This window comes from Patella vulgata, chromosome 8 (genome assembly GCF_932274485.2).
Source record: "Patella vulgata chromosome 8, xgPatVulg1.2, whole genome shotgun sequence".
NCBI classification, from domain to species: domain Eukaryota; kingdom Metazoa; phylum Mollusca; class Gastropoda; family Patellidae; genus Patella; species Patella vulgata.
Window position 1 is genome coordinate 53,438,400 of NC_065886.2, and position 19,460 is coordinate 53,457,859.

The 19,460-nt window shown below is 35.6% G+C and overlaps 1 protein-coding gene across 2 annotated transcripts in view; it reads right to left on the bottom strand.

Annotated features, from left to right (window-relative positions):
* The window catches only part of LOC126831046 (gem-associated protein 5), a 108,418-nt gene that overhangs the window by 65,279 nt on the left and 23,679 nt on the right, over positions 1–19,460 (bottom strand). Inside the window, exons 3-5 of one of the 2 annotated variants that reach the window (XM_056102759.1) lie at positions 15,596–15,820; positions 13,246–13,365; positions 11,046–11,189 (exon numbers count right to left, since the gene is read on the bottom strand). In XM_056102759.1, coding sequence (XP_055958734.1) covers positions 11,046–11,189; positions 13,246–13,365; positions 15,596–15,820 — 489 coding nt within the window. Of the gene's footprint in view, positions 1–6,905; positions 7,038–11,045; positions 11,190–13,245; positions 13,366–15,595; positions 15,821–19,460 lie in introns of those variants that run through there. The other variant, XM_056102760.1, reaches the window with a different exon arrangement.

Here is a 19,460-nt window from a genome sequence, read left to right on the forward strand (position 1 = left end):
AACTTATTCAGGCCATAATCAACTCTAGATGTTTCGTCTTATATGGCCAAGCCACGTAAATTTTAACAGCATGTTGTGTTGCACATACTGACTCTAGCGAGGTAAGCAAGGTCTTATTTTCTCACTAAAATGTTCCTTCAGGCGTTCACTAAGATTGACACACGACCATTTAGCAGTAAAAAGTTGCCCAGTAAAATTGACTGGGAACTGATTTTATTTCGACAAGGATTCAATAGGACGTTTCCTGAACGTACAGGCTAACTCGGATCTTCGCGTAACTCCGATAAAATTGGTCAATCCATTTAGATCCGACTTTAGCGAAGTTTACTGTAAATATCAAAGTTTAAGTAAATTCTTGGATTATCCTCTGCCAAGTTCTTTCTTATGGTTTTACCTTTTAAGTACAGTACATCATCGTTCTCACAACCACTTGGCATTCAACCAACACAGGTTGCCAAGCAACAAGTTGCCAGTTAGAGAGTTGGAGTTTAACATCCACTCGACACAAACTAGGTCATTTCAGGACTAACATATGGTTTAATTTTATTTCAATAATTTGCAAGCGCATAGGGATCTTTAGCAGTGGGAGGAAACATGCGTGCAAAAAACATGGGTATATTTCTAGTAAGATTGGGCATCTCTACTTTCCATTATATACCAAATTTGCCTTATTTTCTATTGGTGATAAACTGGACACAAGTACAAATTAGGAGGTTTTGGGTGATTTCAAATGATTTTTACAAAATTTTTAAACAAAGATTTGATATCAAATGAATGTGAAAGAAATTAATGCTAAATACACAAGGTTTAAATGATAGAGACTGTCCCCAATGCAGGAACAACTTAATTTCTCTAAGCTATAATATTTAAAGATACGTTCCCAGAAGAGTATTTATTGGGTGGTTATTTCCAATAAAAGTATGGCAATTTTGGTATATATGGAAAGTAGAAATATCCAATCTTACTAGAAAAATACTGGATTCCCTAAAAAACACTCATGGAGCGTATACAGGACAAAAATGTAAGGGTTTCCCTAATCAACAGCCCGATGATTAGGAATGTCTGCACGCGTGACATGAAAGGTTGGACGCAAAGATTGAGCACTAGATGTACAACTTTATGAAGAGTTAGACGTACAAAGACGCGGGCAGTGGATAATCCGAGAATTTAATTAGGCTTCGATATTTGTAATAAATAGTCAGCAATTAAAGACAACATCGTCTTTTGTATGCAATGAATTCTCCTCCGACTTCGCACCCGTTGCTAGATACCGAGAGAGGTAAGTCACGCGACACAAACATGACCTCTTTTGATCGATTTTTTATAGCCAGGGTATTCCCTGACAATTTCAATGTTTTGAGAAGGATTTGAAGCAAAATTATGATAGATCAATTAGTTTGAATATGTTTTTATACCAAATATATCATCAAATCACACTGTTTGTACCCGGGGAATGTATCTTTAATTCAATTTCTATGCTAACTGGTTTAACCTTGGTATGTTGCCATCTTGTACAACATATCTTCATACATATCATAAATAATTTGATATACGTGTGACAGCAAAAATTTACGAGCACATCAAAATAATGGAGACCATTAAAGCCTATTTTTATTAGGTTGTAGAAGTTGACTGGGTTACAGGAGAAGAAACAAAGGATATATATATATATATATATATATATATATATATATCTAGCAACGGGTGCGAAGTCGGAGGAGAATTCATTGCATACAAAAGACGATGTTGTCTTTAATTGCTGACTATTTATTACAAATATCGAAGCCTAATTAAATTCTCGGATTATCCACTGCCCGCGTCTTTGTACGTCTATTATGTAGTCAAGTCATTCACATAAATTCAATGGGAGGATGGATGAAGTCCGGTCAAGGTGTATAATGAAATGAAATAGGGTTTAACGTCCTACTGTTCTGCTCCGAACTTGACTAATGAAGACGGGCATATGCCCTACAGTGAGCTATAAGGGACATTTTGCCCAGGCAGCGGCACTATGCCCTACTCTTATATTGAATTCCAACTGCCAAGGAATCTTTTATGTGCACGCCAATGTATACATGAGACCTCGTTTTTTTCGTGCCATCCGAACGACTAAACAGCTGTTCTTGTCAGGCCCTTCGTCCTGCACCACTGACACGGGGCAACCAGATATGATAAAAGTAAAATAATTGTATAGTTTATGAATCGCCTAAAAAGAGCACATAAAATGAACATATAATGTGGTATGTATTTTAAGCCATACACTTTACACCAATTTCATTCAAATCCATTCATTATTTTATTGAGATATCTTGCCTCAAAGTCACACATAGCCCAGGCCATAAAAACAATTTTGCCAGATATCTGAAACATAAATTTTCATTACACTGGTGACATTGAGTGTGTAAGTCCTCTACAACTATAAACATTACACTGTACTCGTTAACGTCTGACTGATTCTCAATCAACTTGCATAATTAAGTATAAAATAATCTGTTTCATATGAAATCAGCTTGACAACATAGTCTAGTTTATAAAAAGAGGGGTTTTAATTTTACCAATATCGAAAGGAAGCAAGATCTTTAGGATATAAACCCATATTTCAAGTTTAGTCAAAATAGAATAAAATTGTGACCTGTAGAGTGTCCACAATCAAAATGTAAACGGACGACGGACAGGGGCAACTACAATATATGTCCCACATGAAAATGTGGGCGTATAAAAACCTATAGACAGACATATGTGAGCTGCTCCAGTGCTCCCACAAAACTAGGCTCTTGGTCATTTTTATTAAAATAGAGCTGGCAGCATATTTAAATAGTCCATGCTCTGCAGCTTTCCAAAAATGCAATTCTTTTTAAATTTGTCATATCATCTGGAGTTTGACTCATTCACAGCCACAAGAAGGCATAGAGTTTATGTGTCTGTAGTACAAAATGAAGTTGTGCAACAAGCGCCTGGTTTTTGTGAGAGCAGGTCACACATTACAAGGCGAGGTGACAAACTGAAATATTATTTTTGGTTCAAAAATCTACAAAATGTGTACCATCTTGAATAAATTGTATTCATAAAAGTGATATCAGACTTCAAATTTAATCCTATTTATTTTCAGCAGGAAAAATGGCACAAGAAAACCCTAATTTTATTTGCTCTTTAAACATACATTATGCAAGAGCTAAATCTTTCTATTTCAGGTCTTTCTTTAGGCCTGAAATGTTATCTAAGTTATTAAGTAGTCATTTATTAACTTATCCAGACCATAATCAACTCTCGATGTCATCGCTAGCCTGCTATGTTTATTGGATTAGGTTCCGATTTGCTGTTCGACTTCCATTCATAATTTAATCATGAAATCGATAATCGAGACTATGTTTTATATCCTACCGACTTTAGTAATGATGATCGAGGCTAGGCCGCAAATCTCGGTTCATAGTGGATCAATTTGACTGAAATTTTCAGCAAATTCCCTATACATTATCTAGTTTTTAACTATTATAGTGGGAACTACCAGCTCTATCTAATCTCCCATAATGTATCTTTAATATAATGGCTTAGTTTTAGTCAAATAAGACTTTACAATTACAATATTTAGCCAGTCTTTTGCTGTATTTTTTTGTGTTGAACAATATTACAAACATGAAGCAACATATAGATTATAATATACTGATATTGACAATTTAAACACAACAGCTTCTTTCGCACTGATTTGTCTTTTTTTTATTGATATTATTAATACATGTCCGGCACTAAGTTGAAATGTCAGGTATTATTTCATTAGTGCCTGACATTTTGTCAGGTGTATATAAGATACTCCCACATTGTTATGAGAGAGAGAGAAATGTGGTTTAACGTCCACTCGACACAAACTAGGTCATTTCGGGACTAACATATTGTTTAATTTTATTTCAATAATTCGCTTGCGGGTAGGGGTCTTTAGCAGTGGGAGGAAACCGGAGGACCCGGAGAAAACCCACGAGGTTGGACAGGCGACCCTACTCCTTGTCACGTACAACCGGGGATTCGAAAACATTGTTATGAATATAACCTTTGTATTATGGATGTTATAGAGATATATAGAAATGAAATGGGGTTTAAAGTCCTACTGTTCTAATGCGACTGAGATAATGAAGACGGGCGTACGCCATACAGTGTGTTATGAGGGAAATTTTGCCCGGACAGTGGCACCACAGCCTACTCTTGTATCGAATTCCAACTGCCAAGGAATCCTCAGTTTTTCGTCCCATCCAAACGACTAGACAGCTGTCCTTGTCAGGCCCTCCATCCTGCACCACTGACAAGGGAAAACCACATCGGAAAATCCCGGTGAACTTTCTCAGCAAATGCAGGGATCGAACACGTGACCTCCAGGCTAGCGAGCGGATGTCTTAATACATAAACGTAGGCATACCAACAAAGTGTTCCAGAGTTAATTAATCCTTAAAGTTTTGTACACAACCTGAAAGTCCTACAGAGACGAAGGATAGTGTTACAGGCCGTTTTCTGAGATTCGTGACTAGGACAGTGTCACATACGGTCCAACATACGTCAATATGAAAAGGAACCAAAATCTTTCAGATATAAACAAATCTTTTAAGTTTCATCAAATATGTATAAAAATTGTGACCTCTAGAAGGTCACAATCTTGTTATTACACAGGGATCGAATTTGACGTAAGCAACCATGCGAAATGCATGTTGATTTTGTAGATCGTATGTTACAAAATATGTCACACAAAGAAAAATGCAAGTAACACATATTTTTGCTTATTGTTACCGAATATCATGTTTCTTCTTTTACACAAAATTAGGACAGTAATTATGACCAAAAAAGGGAAAGTTTAATGATTTTTATTCCTTCCTTACAAAATGAAAAAACATTGTTGTCTACATCTGGCGTTTTATGACATCTGTGCATGTATAAGGTATTAGAAATTCTTCAGTTTTTTCCCTGAACAGATCGTTTTTATTGTGGTAAAAATCTTATATCGGTTTACCAGAGTTTACTCTGATAAATAAAAAAAATACACAAATAACATAATTGATCTCTCTTTAGTATTCGACTATCTGTCCTTTCATTATTGTCGTTTATATGCCATCAAACAAATTTCAACATCGGTCAAAAATATACATTATTCAATTGGCGTATGGCTTTCTCGAAACCTTCAAGTCAATGTCATTCATTACTATACATTGTCAATATAAACGGGACGCTATTGAAAGGAACTAAAATAAATAAAAATAAATAAAAGAATAAAAAATTTTTAAGACGGTCCCAAAAAAATGTGGCTTTTGGGCATTTTTTCAATTTTTTTCATTTTTAACATAAAAAGTTAAACATAAATAGTTAATGTTTCCTGGTTAATCAGAATGTGAACAAGACAAAAATATTATTTATAGAGCTGCACAAGTGATTCCAATGTTTTATACAGAGATTCCAGATTTTTCCAGGAAATTTTAACTTTTTGCTAGATATTCACTTCTAGCCCTTCTGTTGTGGCTTCAGGTGTAACCCAAAGGGTCCGCCTTCGGACCAATCTTGTTTAGCTTAATAAACAATTGGTCTCATAGTAAGACATCATGAATTATTATTTCAGCTACATGCGGATTGCGGATGATACACAATTGTACATTTTGTTCAAACCTATTAAAAGTGACTTTCAAAGCTGAATATTGAAACGTGTATTTCAAATCTAAAAATTTGGAAGAAAAACAATTTTTTGCAACTTGATGCAGATAAGACCGACTATTTGGTTATTGGGTCTTCTTTAAACAGGAAAAACTTAAACTTTGATCTATCGATACAAGCAGAAGATGGCGCATTGTCACTTCTCAGTCAGCCAGAAATATTGGTGTAATTTTTAATTAAATTAATACGTTAAATTAATTTAAGAAACATGGGTGAAATACATCAATATTAATACACTAATAAATTCATTGGTTATTTCTCACATAAATACTTTTAATTGTGTCCCTTATGGGTGTACCCCTCAAACAACTTGACAAACTCGGCTGCTCACCCTATTTCTAGAACATTATACATAAAACTACACTGGCTTCCTGTAATTTTTAGTGATAATTTGCTCCTTATTAAGAAAAATGCCAATCTCGTCAATACATGATTGGATGATATAAACTTCCTTATTCCATCTTTCGAACAAGAGATTTTAAATGGCAACAGAGAAGTACATGATACTTTAACAAAGTTTATTCCAGTTTTTAGACAGCACCCTCAAAATGGCATTTTTCTCAATATGGTGCAAATTATCACTTGGAAGACCGTAATAGTCCACGATAGATATTTACGTATTTCACCTGTTTCTTAGATTAAAATAACATATTTTACAGATATTTTTTTTATGTGATTTTCAAAAGAATTACACCAATATTTCTGGCTGACTGAGAAGTGACAATGCAACATCACATAAAATTTGGTTAGAGAGAGAGAGAAAGAGGGAGAGAGAGAGAGAGAGAGAGAGAGAGAGAGAGAGAGAGAGAGATAGATAGATTAACCTCCACTCGACACAAACTAGGTCATTTCGGGACTAACATGTGGATCTATTTTATTTCAATAATTTGCTTCTACGTAGGGGGTCTTTAGCAGTGGCAGGAAACCGGAGGACCCGGAGAAAACCCTCGAAATTGGACAGGAGACCCTATTCCTTGTCACATACAACTGGGGAATAGAAACCACACCATTTGACTCATTGACATACTTTATGATGCAACGCGCACACGCTTACCACTGGGCCATCCACCCACCCCCGGCACAGCAACATATTATCTTGACTCATACATAGCTAAATAGCTAAAATAACCCCCAATATGTGAACAGAGTTACATATTCACTAAATTGTAGATCTTTAATCTTGTGTTTTGTTGCCAATATATACAATTACTTCAACAGCCTACCTGCAATCAAACTCTCTCCTAGCCATATAACATGGTAACTGCCAATGGTTTTAACAGTAAACTCATTATATAAATAGCTATTCCAGATCACACCATTTCACAATTTTTTTAAAAAAATAAGTCAGAGAAAGTTTTATTCTGCATGATAACGAAAGCCAAGCTTTATGAATAGTCAGAGTTTTTATGTGTAGGTTATTAACCATGTGAACACGAACCGAGGGATATCTGTCTTCACCCACACAAATTTTACTTTACATCAACTCAAGTTTGAATTCAAATCCAGTATACTTGTGAATCCCCCGAGTTTATGAATGGAATTAACTTATCTGTATTGCTTGAGTTAGTAGCCTATACGATATTTAACACGAGAACTCTAGGTCAAACGGTCTATATACACTATATATAAAGATACAAGCTTATCTAATATACAGGAATAGTCTAATGTATTTATCAGTCCTACTACCTATATATATTATATATAAACAACAAGAGTAGGTATATTTTACTACCTGCTGTCTCTCCTTAACTCAACTGATCATATCTCAACAAATAAAAAAATAAAAAAATAAAATGAAAAGTTTTAATGGTGGATAGAGAAGAGCCCAAATGGGCTTATATATCAGTAATCATTTAAAGTAATAGCCCGTTCAGACGCTTAAGTTGAACTGGTTTAAAAACCCCGGGGATCGTTAAACCAGTTTAACTTAAGCGCCTGAACGCAAATGTGGGGCAAATAAACCAGTTTAAAAACCCCTGCTCGCGACCTGTCTTCGAGAAGGCTTTTTATTTTAAACTGGTTCATCTTAGCCGTCTGAACGGGTTGGCTTAAAAACCCTAGCTCCAGCTTGCTTCGAGCATGCGCAGTACGCAGTTAGTTACATTCCTGTGAAAATATTGGGGTCAGACAGTGCCAATGTTATCGAAAGCGTGCGAGAACCGAAAAAGAATATGAAGCTACCCATGCGTAGTTAACTCTAACCTCCGACCGAAGAGGTCAGAATAGTTAAACTGGTTTGGCTTATAGTACGTGTGAACGCAACACGATGCTGTCTTAAAAACCCCAGCGATTATGAACTGGATTAAAAATAAGCGTCTGAACGGGATATAAGTGTCTTATCAAGTTGTTATATGTAATATACTGTTTGTATGAATGTATTAAGTTGTCTATGTAATATGTATTATTAAAGTTATAATTTCATATTTTCTAAGAAAGTCAAAACATAATTATTTCTATGTCTTTTGCTCAATAGGTTGTCAATCTTCACACCAGAAATAATAACACAATTACCTTCCAATTACCTCCCTTCTTTTCCTATTCCCCACTATGGAATAGCTGTCTTGAAACGTTTGAATTTGAAGTTGAGAATGATATTTTTGCCAATTTCTCAACTGGCAATAGTGAATTATAGGATTAATAGGATTATTCTTTACCAAGGTAGGGCTGTTTATGGATACCATCTATTTTAGGGCTTTATTTTAATACATTTGGAAAAATATAAATCAAAAATATGAAATTGCAACTTTAAATGTATATGACTATGTCTAAGTGTATATGTATGCATGCTGTCCATAATGGACGTTTTGATGCAATAAACATCCAATTTTATCTATGGGGTTAGTTGGCAAGCAGTAAGTCCACCCCAAATTCTATAATGTTATATTATCATTTAATCTTGTGTATCAGTATTGTGCTTGATAACGACAAGAGAATCATTGTTGAAACGTAGCTTTAATTAAATATAGTAATTGTTATCCATAGAACTGTTGTGTTTATTTTATTTAGCACTAATTTCTTTCACATTTATTCAATATCAAATCTTTGTTTAAAAATTCGTTAAAATCACCCAAAATCATCTAATTTGTACTAGTGTCCAGTTTAAAGCTCTTCATTCTATTTTAATAATGGGTGTCAAATTTACCAGCGTTTAATTTCTCGATCATAGTTAAAAATAAACAAATCAACTGATTATTGATGTATAATGATTAATTTTTTAACAATGGTCAAGAAATTTAATCCTTGGAAATTGGACACTCATTATAAAAATTAATCAGTCAGCTTTAAACTGGACACAAGTAAAAATTAGATGATTTTGGGTGATTTCAAATGATCTTTATGAATTTTGAAACAAAGATTTAATATTAAACAAATGTGAAAGAAATTAGTGCTAGATACACAAGATTAAATGATACTAAGGGCCTGTTTCACAAAATTTTAACAAAGATAAATTCCAAATTTTAGTACTTTGATTGGATAATATTAATTTTAAGTATGTACTAAAATTGGATTTTATCTTTAGTTAAGATTTCGCGAAACAGGGCCCTGGGTTACAATGAAAGTTCGTGAAGATTTACAAAAAAGTTACCATGGTAAATAAACATAGTGATCAAATCATTTATACAAGAGAGAAAGAGAGAGAGGGGGGGGGGTAATGTCCACTCGACACAAACTAGGTCATTTCGGGACTAAAATATGGTTCAATTTTACTTCAATAATTCGCTTGTGCGTAGGGGTCTTTAGCAGCGGGAGGATACCCACAAAGTTGGACAGGTGACGCTATTTCTTGTCACATACAACCGGGGAATCGAAACCACACCAGTTGACTCAATTACAGACCTTATGATAACAGCGCACACACGCTAACCATTCGGCCATCCACCCCCCCGTACAAGTGAGCAATGCAATTGCTTACGCGTTAAGTAACACTTTTAAGCAAATGTAGCATATTATTGAAAAGACTTAATATTTTTTTTTTATTTTGAAACTTGAACCCACCTTTATTCTTGGGCTCCTGAGAAATCTAGGACATACCCTTTATAAACAAATAGTCAAACCACTGGGTCCAAAAATAATTCAGATCGATCAACTCAATTTGTGGCCATTTTCATAATAAAGAGTTTTTCACATTAAATAATTAGCGCTAATATAGTTCAATTATCACGTATGATGCTATACAAAGATACATAAAAGGGGGTGGGTGGTGGCGGGGGTAATTAAATGCAATATGCTTGGATGGCAATGGACAGTTGTTATTTTTGCAATGAAATGAAATGAAATGGGGGTTTAACATCCTACTGTTCTGCTCCTATACTGGGCTAATGAAGACGACCATACGCCATAAAGTTTGCTATGAGGGAAATTTTGCCCAGACAGCTGCACTATGGCCTACTCTTATATCGAATTCCAACTGCCATGGGATCTTTTACGTGCACGCCAATATGTACACAGGACCTCGTTTTTTATCCCATCCGAATGACTGGGGTCTTTAGCAGTGGGAGGGAACCCACAAGGTTGGACAGACGACTCTACTCCTTGTCACGTACAACTTGGGAAACCACACCAGTTGAATCAATGACAGACCTTATGATACAACGTGCACAAGCTAACCATTCGACCATCCAACCCCCAAGAAAAACGATTGTGGACACCATAGGTTTTTCTGTTTGTACATTATCTGGATGTATTAGATTATAAAAACAATATTGGTAACAGAATACATATTTAATTATACATTTAAAATATATGTAAATCTTATTTGTTGTTCATTATGGGAGATTAGATAAAGAGCTGGCAGTTTTCACTATAATAGTTAAACACTAGATAATGTAAAGGGAATATGCTGAAAATTTCAGTCAAATTGATCCACTCTGAACTGAGATATTAGCAATTGAATTCTAGGCCTAGTCTCGATCATTACTAAAGTCAGTACGATAAAAAAAACAGTCTCAATTATCCATTTTTGGATTTGATCATTAATGAACGTTGAGCAGCAGATCAGATTCAAATCCAGTAAAAATCAGACACATAAGATGACATCGAGAGTTGATTATTATCTGGATAAGTTAATTAATGTCTAATTAATAATTTAGATAACATTTCAAGCCTAAAGAAAGACCTGAAATAAACAGATTTAGCTCTTGTATTTTTAAAACTCACCAAGAACTAATAAACTTGATTATATTATTAGTGTTTTTGAGAAGGAGGATATCATATTAAAACAGAAAACCATGTCCATTCACATAATAATAACATTGTTATTTAACTCTGGTTGCCATATCATTACTTAATTTACATCAAAATACAAATAAACTGGAGAGATTCTACTCTCATCAATTCAAAACAAATCATAACATATTACTTACCACAAACAATTTTTGTCAGCTGTATCAAGTCATTATGTGTTTGAGATTTTCCACGATTTTCAGCTTGAGCAATGACAGGAAAATAAGATTTGGCCTTACGCTTCTTATTTCTCTGTGTACTGGCAATATTAGATGGCACCGATTCTGAATGTAAGAAAATCAATACTTTAGAGAGTGGGTGGACGTTTGATCTTATAATCGCTAAGTTCTATTCTGATTAAATTGTCTGAAAGATGAGGATAACGTGGTCGTCTAAACATCTAGTTTACTGTTTACATAATTTAAATAATATCAATATCAACAATACCATGATTATAAAATCTGTATCAATAGATAGGAATAATACTAGGATTAAATTCCCTCTTCATTCAAATTAAACAGCTTATTGTCGCAATCCATGTGTATGTTCATCAAGTCATTTTAAATAGCCAACATTTTAATAACTTGCAACAACAGTAAATATACTTTAATAACTTAGTCAATAATAATTTCCTGCATGTCTCACTCGCACATTTTTTGTTAAGATTAAGGCATGTATTAACCACTTGCATAAAAAATACAACAAAAAAACAACAATAGTCTATTAATTTTGCCCGTTTTTCTTTCAAAGTGAAATGAATACTGGCTTATAGATAAATAATTGGCCACTGATTTAATTTTACAGTTTTTTGTGGTCATTTTTGACAAAGATAGGTTGCCAGACAACAAAACATAACAATACAGCAGCAATGTCTTCTGAAAGGCGACAAGGGTTTTCCGCATATTTATTCTTTTGTAGGTAATTTGAGCATTTACAAGACACTAGAAACTGATTAAGAGTAACAACATATTAAGTTATTATCAGAAATAATTAAAATTTGGTTGGAGAGAGAGAGAGAGAGAGAGGGAGAGAGAGTTTAATGACCACTCGAAGCAAACTAGGTCATTTCGGGACTAACATATGGTTCAATTTTATTTCAATAAGTCGCTTGCGTGTAGGGGTCTTTAGCAGTGGGAGGAAACCAGAGGACCCGGAGAAAACCCACAAGGTAAAATTTGGTTGGTTTCTATTTCCCGATGAAACATTTATCATACTTAAATTTCATACAAATTAGATGATAACATTTTTCATTTAAGCAATTATACAAAGGGCAACAAGGGCCATAACTCCTGAAAATATTAACGCAAATTGCTGAAATTCAATCAGCTTCTTCGATTCACTAATTTAAATGATGCATATAAAGCGTTCTTGTGCTAAGATTTTAAGTAGACTTTCCATTTAAGTAAACTTACCTTATTTTGTGTTACCAGAAAATTCTTAAGAACATTCTTGTGCTAAGATTTTTGTAGACTTCAGGGTCAACACATGTACGTTCTTATGTGTTCCAAGAAAAAACTTAAGCACAACTTTGTTCTTAAACATTGTCAATCTACGCACAAGTCTCAAGGTATACGGCTTGCTTACCAACCTTAAGTCTGTTTCTGCTTCAAACAAGATTACTGACCATAGAGTTATTCGACGGCACTGATTACATTTTTTGATACCAGAGAGACAATTAAAAGACAGAGAAAATCCCTAGCCCCCGGATCCATTCACTTAATTTGATATGTTCGTTTGTGATTTCTACTTAGTGTGTCTTGTCCATAGATTTGTTTTTGTGTAAATTATGTGTGGTGCAGTCACCCTGCACTTATTATGAGAAACAGATTCTCAAGAAGAATGCTATGGCTATAGAAAATTTCACTTCTACCATTTTATTTATTTGTCAACATTTGAGAATAATAGGTCATTTTCCAGATTATCCGGTCTTTTACATTATCATAAAGTGTAAGGGAGGTAACTAGTCCTATTGGTGCCCAGGAAATTAATTTAAGAATGCCATTTCAGAAAATACATTTGATTACATTGCCAATTCAATATCCAACACTCTTACTTTTTTTTTTATTGTAAAATTTCTTTCTTCATGGGCGATATCTATATATTTTAATTAATCCTAATTCGTCTTCACGATTCATGTTTGTTTATATTATTGCAAGAGTTATGGGATCTAGTGCGGGAAGGGGCGCAACTCTTACTTGACTTTGACAAATATACTGGATAATCAACCAAACTCCCGGTTACGCATGGGCAATGGACAACGGTGCCAGACCCTCCGTACTTCGGGGACTAGAAGGTTCTGGGTGACCGCGACTAGAGAAAACATTGATAATAATTAATCACCTGTTTTTTCTGTACGTTTATTTGATTTAGTGTCTTTCTTCGTCTCGTGGTAAAATCGTGATCCTAGTATCTGTTGTAATTTATTATCATTAGATTGGGCAACTGGCTTCTTATTCGTATCTGAAACCCCAAAAAAACATAGTCATACAAAGCGTGGAAATATTCCCATACAGCAGCTACATTTCGACAGCAGCTTATCAGAAAGGAATACTCAGATGTTGATCAAATTTGATATGAATCAAATACCTTCAAGAAATCTGATCTCTATCATGTACACAAGCTTGAAAAAATCTATTAAAATCATTCACAAAGGGGGAAGTCCGTGGAACGCTAAATATCGATAGAGTTCATCCTCTCATCCCAATGCTTCACACCAAATTTGAAAAATATCCGTCAAAAACTTATAGCCTCTATCACGTTCACAAGGTTTATAATAAAAAAGGGCGTAACTCTTGAACAGAAATTCATGGAAAGATGGATATTGATAGGGTTCATATGCTGATTAATAAATTTAAAAGAATTCCTCAAAATTGTTGATGGCTGGACAGGGTGATAACATTTTGGTGCGGGCATATAGAAACATACCCCTATAAAAGTTCTATAATCAGTGTCAAATCATACGACATATGAATGTCTGATTATATTACCAATTTAAATGAGACGGTCTAACTATTTCTCTATTCTAATAATAGATAGACAACGATGACAACTGCTTGAATCAACAGAACAAAAAAAAACCATTTCATGGATTTTCTAAATACATTGCTATTTTCAAAGATCTGATAGCATTGATGACATCACTAACACAAGTTGTACCTAGAGAGGGAGAGAGGGAGAGAGAGAGAGAGAGAGAGATGGGGTTTAAAGTCCACAACACAAACTAGGTCATTTTGGGACTAACACATGGTTCAATTTTTTTCAATAATTTGCTTGCACGTAGGGGTCTTTAGCAGTGGGAGGAAACCGAAGGTGCCGGAGAAAACCCATGACTCAATGACAGACCTTATGATACAATGCACACGTGCTAACCATTTGTCCATCCACCAAAATTTGCAAATTGTTTTTTTCTTTTATGACAGAAAGAATTTAATGTTTTCTATCAATTATATCCCGACAACTTTGTATAGGAAAACTTTGAAATGGATATAGTGGTGAATCCTCTCCTTAAGCTACTAATTTCATTCTTTTGTGCACTCTTCAGACTGAAATTAGAATGCCAGCTGTTTCCTTTATATAGCTGTTGGGGGCGTGAGTACAAGTGACGTCCAAGATGTACTAGCCATTCTGTTCCTGCAAAGTGTTCTTTATTAATTTGTTTTTAAAAGGCTTGTTTGTTCTCTCTCTCCCACGTATTGTTTCGGACATGTTGCTTTCATTTCATTTCGAGAATGTATATATAGCCTCCCTCTGACAATAACAACACACGCGGAGGAAGCAAATGTGCCCTTTCCAAGCTAATTAAACAACACTTTACAGATATTAAATTTAAAAGTTCAAACCAGTTGCAATATTTTTTAATCTTGAAGGACACAAATGTTACGATAAAAGACATTTAACAACTTTCACACCAGTTCGAATAAATCATAAGATCTTCTTTGAGCGGCATTTAGCAATTGACATACGTAATACAAAAACATAATATGGAACACAATTACTATTTTATTTAAAGCGACGTTTCGTTGAGGGTTCTCTAAACGTTTTCAAAACGAAACGCGCTTTAAATAAAATAGTAATTATGTTCCATATTATGTTTTTGTATTAAATCATAAGATATGGTCAGAAAAGGTCCCCACATTTTTTTATAACTTTCAAGAAACTGGAATAATACTAATTAATGAGTTTATTTACTACTATAGACTTTTTTTTTCTTCATTAATTTGAAGAGCCATGTTTTGAAACAAGAAAAGAATTACAAGGTCAAGTCTAAATGAGACCTTTTTTATTTTTCTTCATTAATTAGAGAGAGAGGGAGAGAAATGTGGTTTAACGTCCACTCGACACAAACTAGGTCATTTCGAGACTAACACATGATTCAATTTTATTTCAATCATTCGCTTGCGCGTAGGGGTCTTTAGCAGTGGGAGGAAACTGGAGGACACAGAGAAAACCCACGAGGTTGGACAGGTGATCCTACTCCTTGTCACGTACAACCGGGGATTCGAAACCACGCCAGTTGACTCAATGACAGGCCTTATGATAACAGCACGCACGTGCTAACCATTCGGCCATCCAACCCTCCTCATTCATTAGACGATCCCTGGTTTGAAACAAGAATAGAATAACGAGGTCAAGAGTAAATGAAAGAGAATGGATTTTGAAATTTTATAACTTTATGTCAATAATATATTACCTTTATTATCAGCTGTCTCTTCAGCTTTGTGTAACAATTCTTCGCGTTTTTTATCCAGTAATTTCTGAAGATCATCAAGTTGTGAAGTGGTTGGAGTATTGTTGTCATTATCATCTCTATCACCCCCACTAGCTTCATTACTGTCCGAACCCGTTGATGTTTTGTGGTCACGTTTCTTGTTGTCTTGGTCTGTTCTTTTCTTCTTCCCCTTCTTTCTTTTCGCTCCTTGTGGATAAAAAAGTAAAGCAAATTATTAAAGATACATAAGATTTAGATAAAGATCTAGCCATTCTTACTATAATAGTTCGAAAATAGATAATGTAAAATGAATAATTTAAAATTTTCATTCCAATTACTTTATTGGGAGCGAAGATATTAGCCTTTGAAGGTTTGACAAGACATGTGCAATAATTGCAATCACCATACTGTTTGTTCGAAGCCAAGTCTCGCTCCTATCTTGCGAGCGAAGATATTAACTTTTGAAGGTTTGACAAGATGGGAGCATTAATTGCAACCACTGTACTGGTTGTTTGAAGCTAAGGCTCGCTTCTCCCCTTTTTAAATTAAATTAAAATATGGTCGAACCGTTCTAACGTATGTAATATCGAAGACATCCTATGGCATCAAGAGTTGATTATTGTCTGGATAAGTTAATTAATGTCTGGATAAGTTAATTAATGTCTGGATAAGTTAACTAATGTCTAATTAATAATTTAGATAACATTTCAGGTCTAAAGAAAGACCTGCAATATATCGATTTAGCTCTTGAATAATGTATGTTTAATATGAGTGATGATTGCTGTCATTTAGATTTGGTATACAGCTAGGGTTATCATTCAACAGAAAAATGAAATAAAATGGGGGTTAACGTTCTACTGTTCTGCTCCGAACTGGGCTAATGAAGACGGGCATACGCCATACAGTGTGCCATGAGGGAAATTTGGCCTGGACAGCGGCACTACGACCTACTCTTATATCGAATTCCAATTGTCAAGGGATCTTTTATATGCACGCCAATGTGTGCACAGGACCTCGGTTTTTCGTCCCATCCAAATGAGTAGACAGTTCTTGTCAGGCCCCCCGTCCTGCATCACAGACAAGATTGAACCACGCCTGAAAATCTTGATGAACTTTCTAAAATTTGGATTTCATCTTAGTTAAATTTTGTGAAACAGGCCCCTGTGGCAGTGGCGGCGCCAGCCGTCGGTGATTGGAGGGGCAAAGCTGGGGCAAAGTCCAAGGTTAAGGGGGCAAAGGCACAAGCTTCAACTAGGGGTAGGGGGCCTCCCCCAGAAAATGTTCAAAAACAGGCTGCCGGAAATGCAGCCTGGCAGTATTTCAGGCACTGATCGATGAGGTATAGTGTCAAATGAACGGACTTGCGAATCACGACAAAGCCTACTCACGAGCGTCAAAGTAGGGAGTCCTCCCCCAGAAAATTTTGAAAAATAGACTGCCGGAAATGCTGTCTTACAGTATTCTGTCAGGCACCGATCGTCGAGATAAATAGATCTGCCCAGATACCATTCGTCGCCAAATCACCAGTTTATCCGACAAGAGAACAAAATGTTAAACGAACGGACTTGCGAACCTCAACGAATTTCCCTTGTGAGCGCCGAAGTAGCGAGTCCATTGGGGACCTCGCCAAGAAAATTTTGAAAAATAGACTGTCGGAAATGCTCTACAACATGCAAGTTTATGACTGAGTGGGGATGTGGGATTTATTCACCGTAGAAGGTATTGATTACCGAAACGTATCACAAATACTTTTTTTTATTTTCTAAAATTATTGGGGGGGCAAACCAGATTAATGGGGGGCCCCTTGCCCCCCCCCCCTGGCGCCGCCACTGCCCTGTGCTCTACATATAATTATTCCTTGGGTAGATTATAATTTATAAAGGGAAGGAAATGTAGACAATTTTTGAATTCAATGAGAGAGATTTGAGAGAGGGGGTTTAATGTCAATGAAAGAGATGTAAACATCTTTTATTTAGAGTGATAGAAATGGGGTTTAACATCCACTCAACACAAACTAGGTCATTTTGGGACTAACATATGGTTCAAATTTATTTCAATAATTCGCTTGCGCGTATGGGTCTTTAGCAGTGGGAGGAGACCGGAGGACCCAGAGAAAACCCACAAGGTTGGACAACAGTGGCGGCGCCAGCCAACAGTGATTAGAGGGGCAACGCTGGGGCAAAGTCCAAGGTTAAGGGGGCAAAGTCCAAGGTTAAGGGGGCAAAGACAGAAATTTCAACTAGGGGTAGGGGGCCTTCCCCAGAAAATTTTGAAAAACAAGCACTGATCGTTGAGGTAAAGTGTCAAACGAACTGACTTGCGAACCTCAACAAAGTCCCCGTTTGAGCGCCAAAGTAACGAATCCTTGTGGGGGGTATTGGGGACCTCTCCAAGAAAATTTTGAAAAATAGACTGTCGGAAATTCTCTACAACATGCAAGTCTATGACGGAGTGGGGATGTGGGATTTATTCACCATAGAAGGTATTGATTACCGAAACGTATCACAAATACTTTTTTTTATTTTCTAAAATTATAGGGGGGGGGGGGCAAACAGAGGGCAGACCAGATTGACCCCCCTTAGCGCCGCCACTGTTGGACAAGTGACCCTACTCCTTGTCATGTACAACTGGGGAATCAAGACCATGCCAGTTGACTCAATGACCAACCTTATGATACAGCGTGCACATGCTAACCATTCGGCCATCTACCTACCCTGTATTCAATAAATGGACTTCAGACAACAGAGTCATGGAAGTGATAATATATACATCCATGACAGTGGATAAAAATGCCAAAGAATATACCAAAATTAATATTTTGAAATTAAGGGGAGTTATGGGAGATTAGATAAAGAGTTGACAGTTCTCACTATAATAGTTAAAAACTAGATAATTACTCCACTCTGAACCAAGATATTAGCGATTGAATTTTATACCTAGCCTCGGTCATCATTACTAAAGTTGGTACGATAAAAAAACAGTCTCGATAATACATTTTGGGATTAAATCATCAATGAGTGTTGAGAAGCAGATTCGATTCAAATCCAGTGAAAATCTGACACCCAAGATGGCATCAAGAGTTGATTAAGGTCTTTTCATGTTAATAAATGTCTAATTAATAATTTAGATAAGATCCTCACGTGACATTTCAGATGATGAGTAGTATGATGTATTGAATTCATTCTTCATTTAAGACAGTTAGGTGGACAGACGTGTGCTTGTTTCATTATTTTTACTTGAAAATACCTTGGTGCTATAGCCAATTGCCTTAGTGGTATATTGATTTTGGCTTAGGTATAGCCAATAGCCTTCTCCCGTCAAAAGGCAAAACCTAGTAACTCACTTTTTTTTTATCAAAATTGAGTTAGGACCAAATTTGTAGTTACTAGGGTATGTGCTTCCTGTTGTTATACTAGATATTCCAATCTTTTGATTTTGTAAGCAGTTACACCCATGACACAACCTAGCAACTTCCTTCATTTGCCTAGTATACCACAGCAAAACCTAGTAACTCAATAGTCAAATCAATGGATGATCTGGGGTTTAATATTCATTCATTACGTTTTCCTTTGTTTTCTCAAAATAAGAAAAAAGTGAGTTACTAGGTTTTGCCTTTCGACGGGAGCCTTGGTGGTATATTGATTTTGGCTTAGGTAGCCAATAGCATTGGTGGCTTAGGGTTATACTTTGGTGGTATTCAACTTTTAAAAGTCCTGATGGAAATAGGAAAGCCTTGATGGCGTGAAATTATTTGTGCGGCAAAATTGGTAATTTTCAGTGGATAGATTTATTGGTGAACGTTATTTGTAGCATTTGTAGATAGACGCAATTCATTAATAAGAGAAAT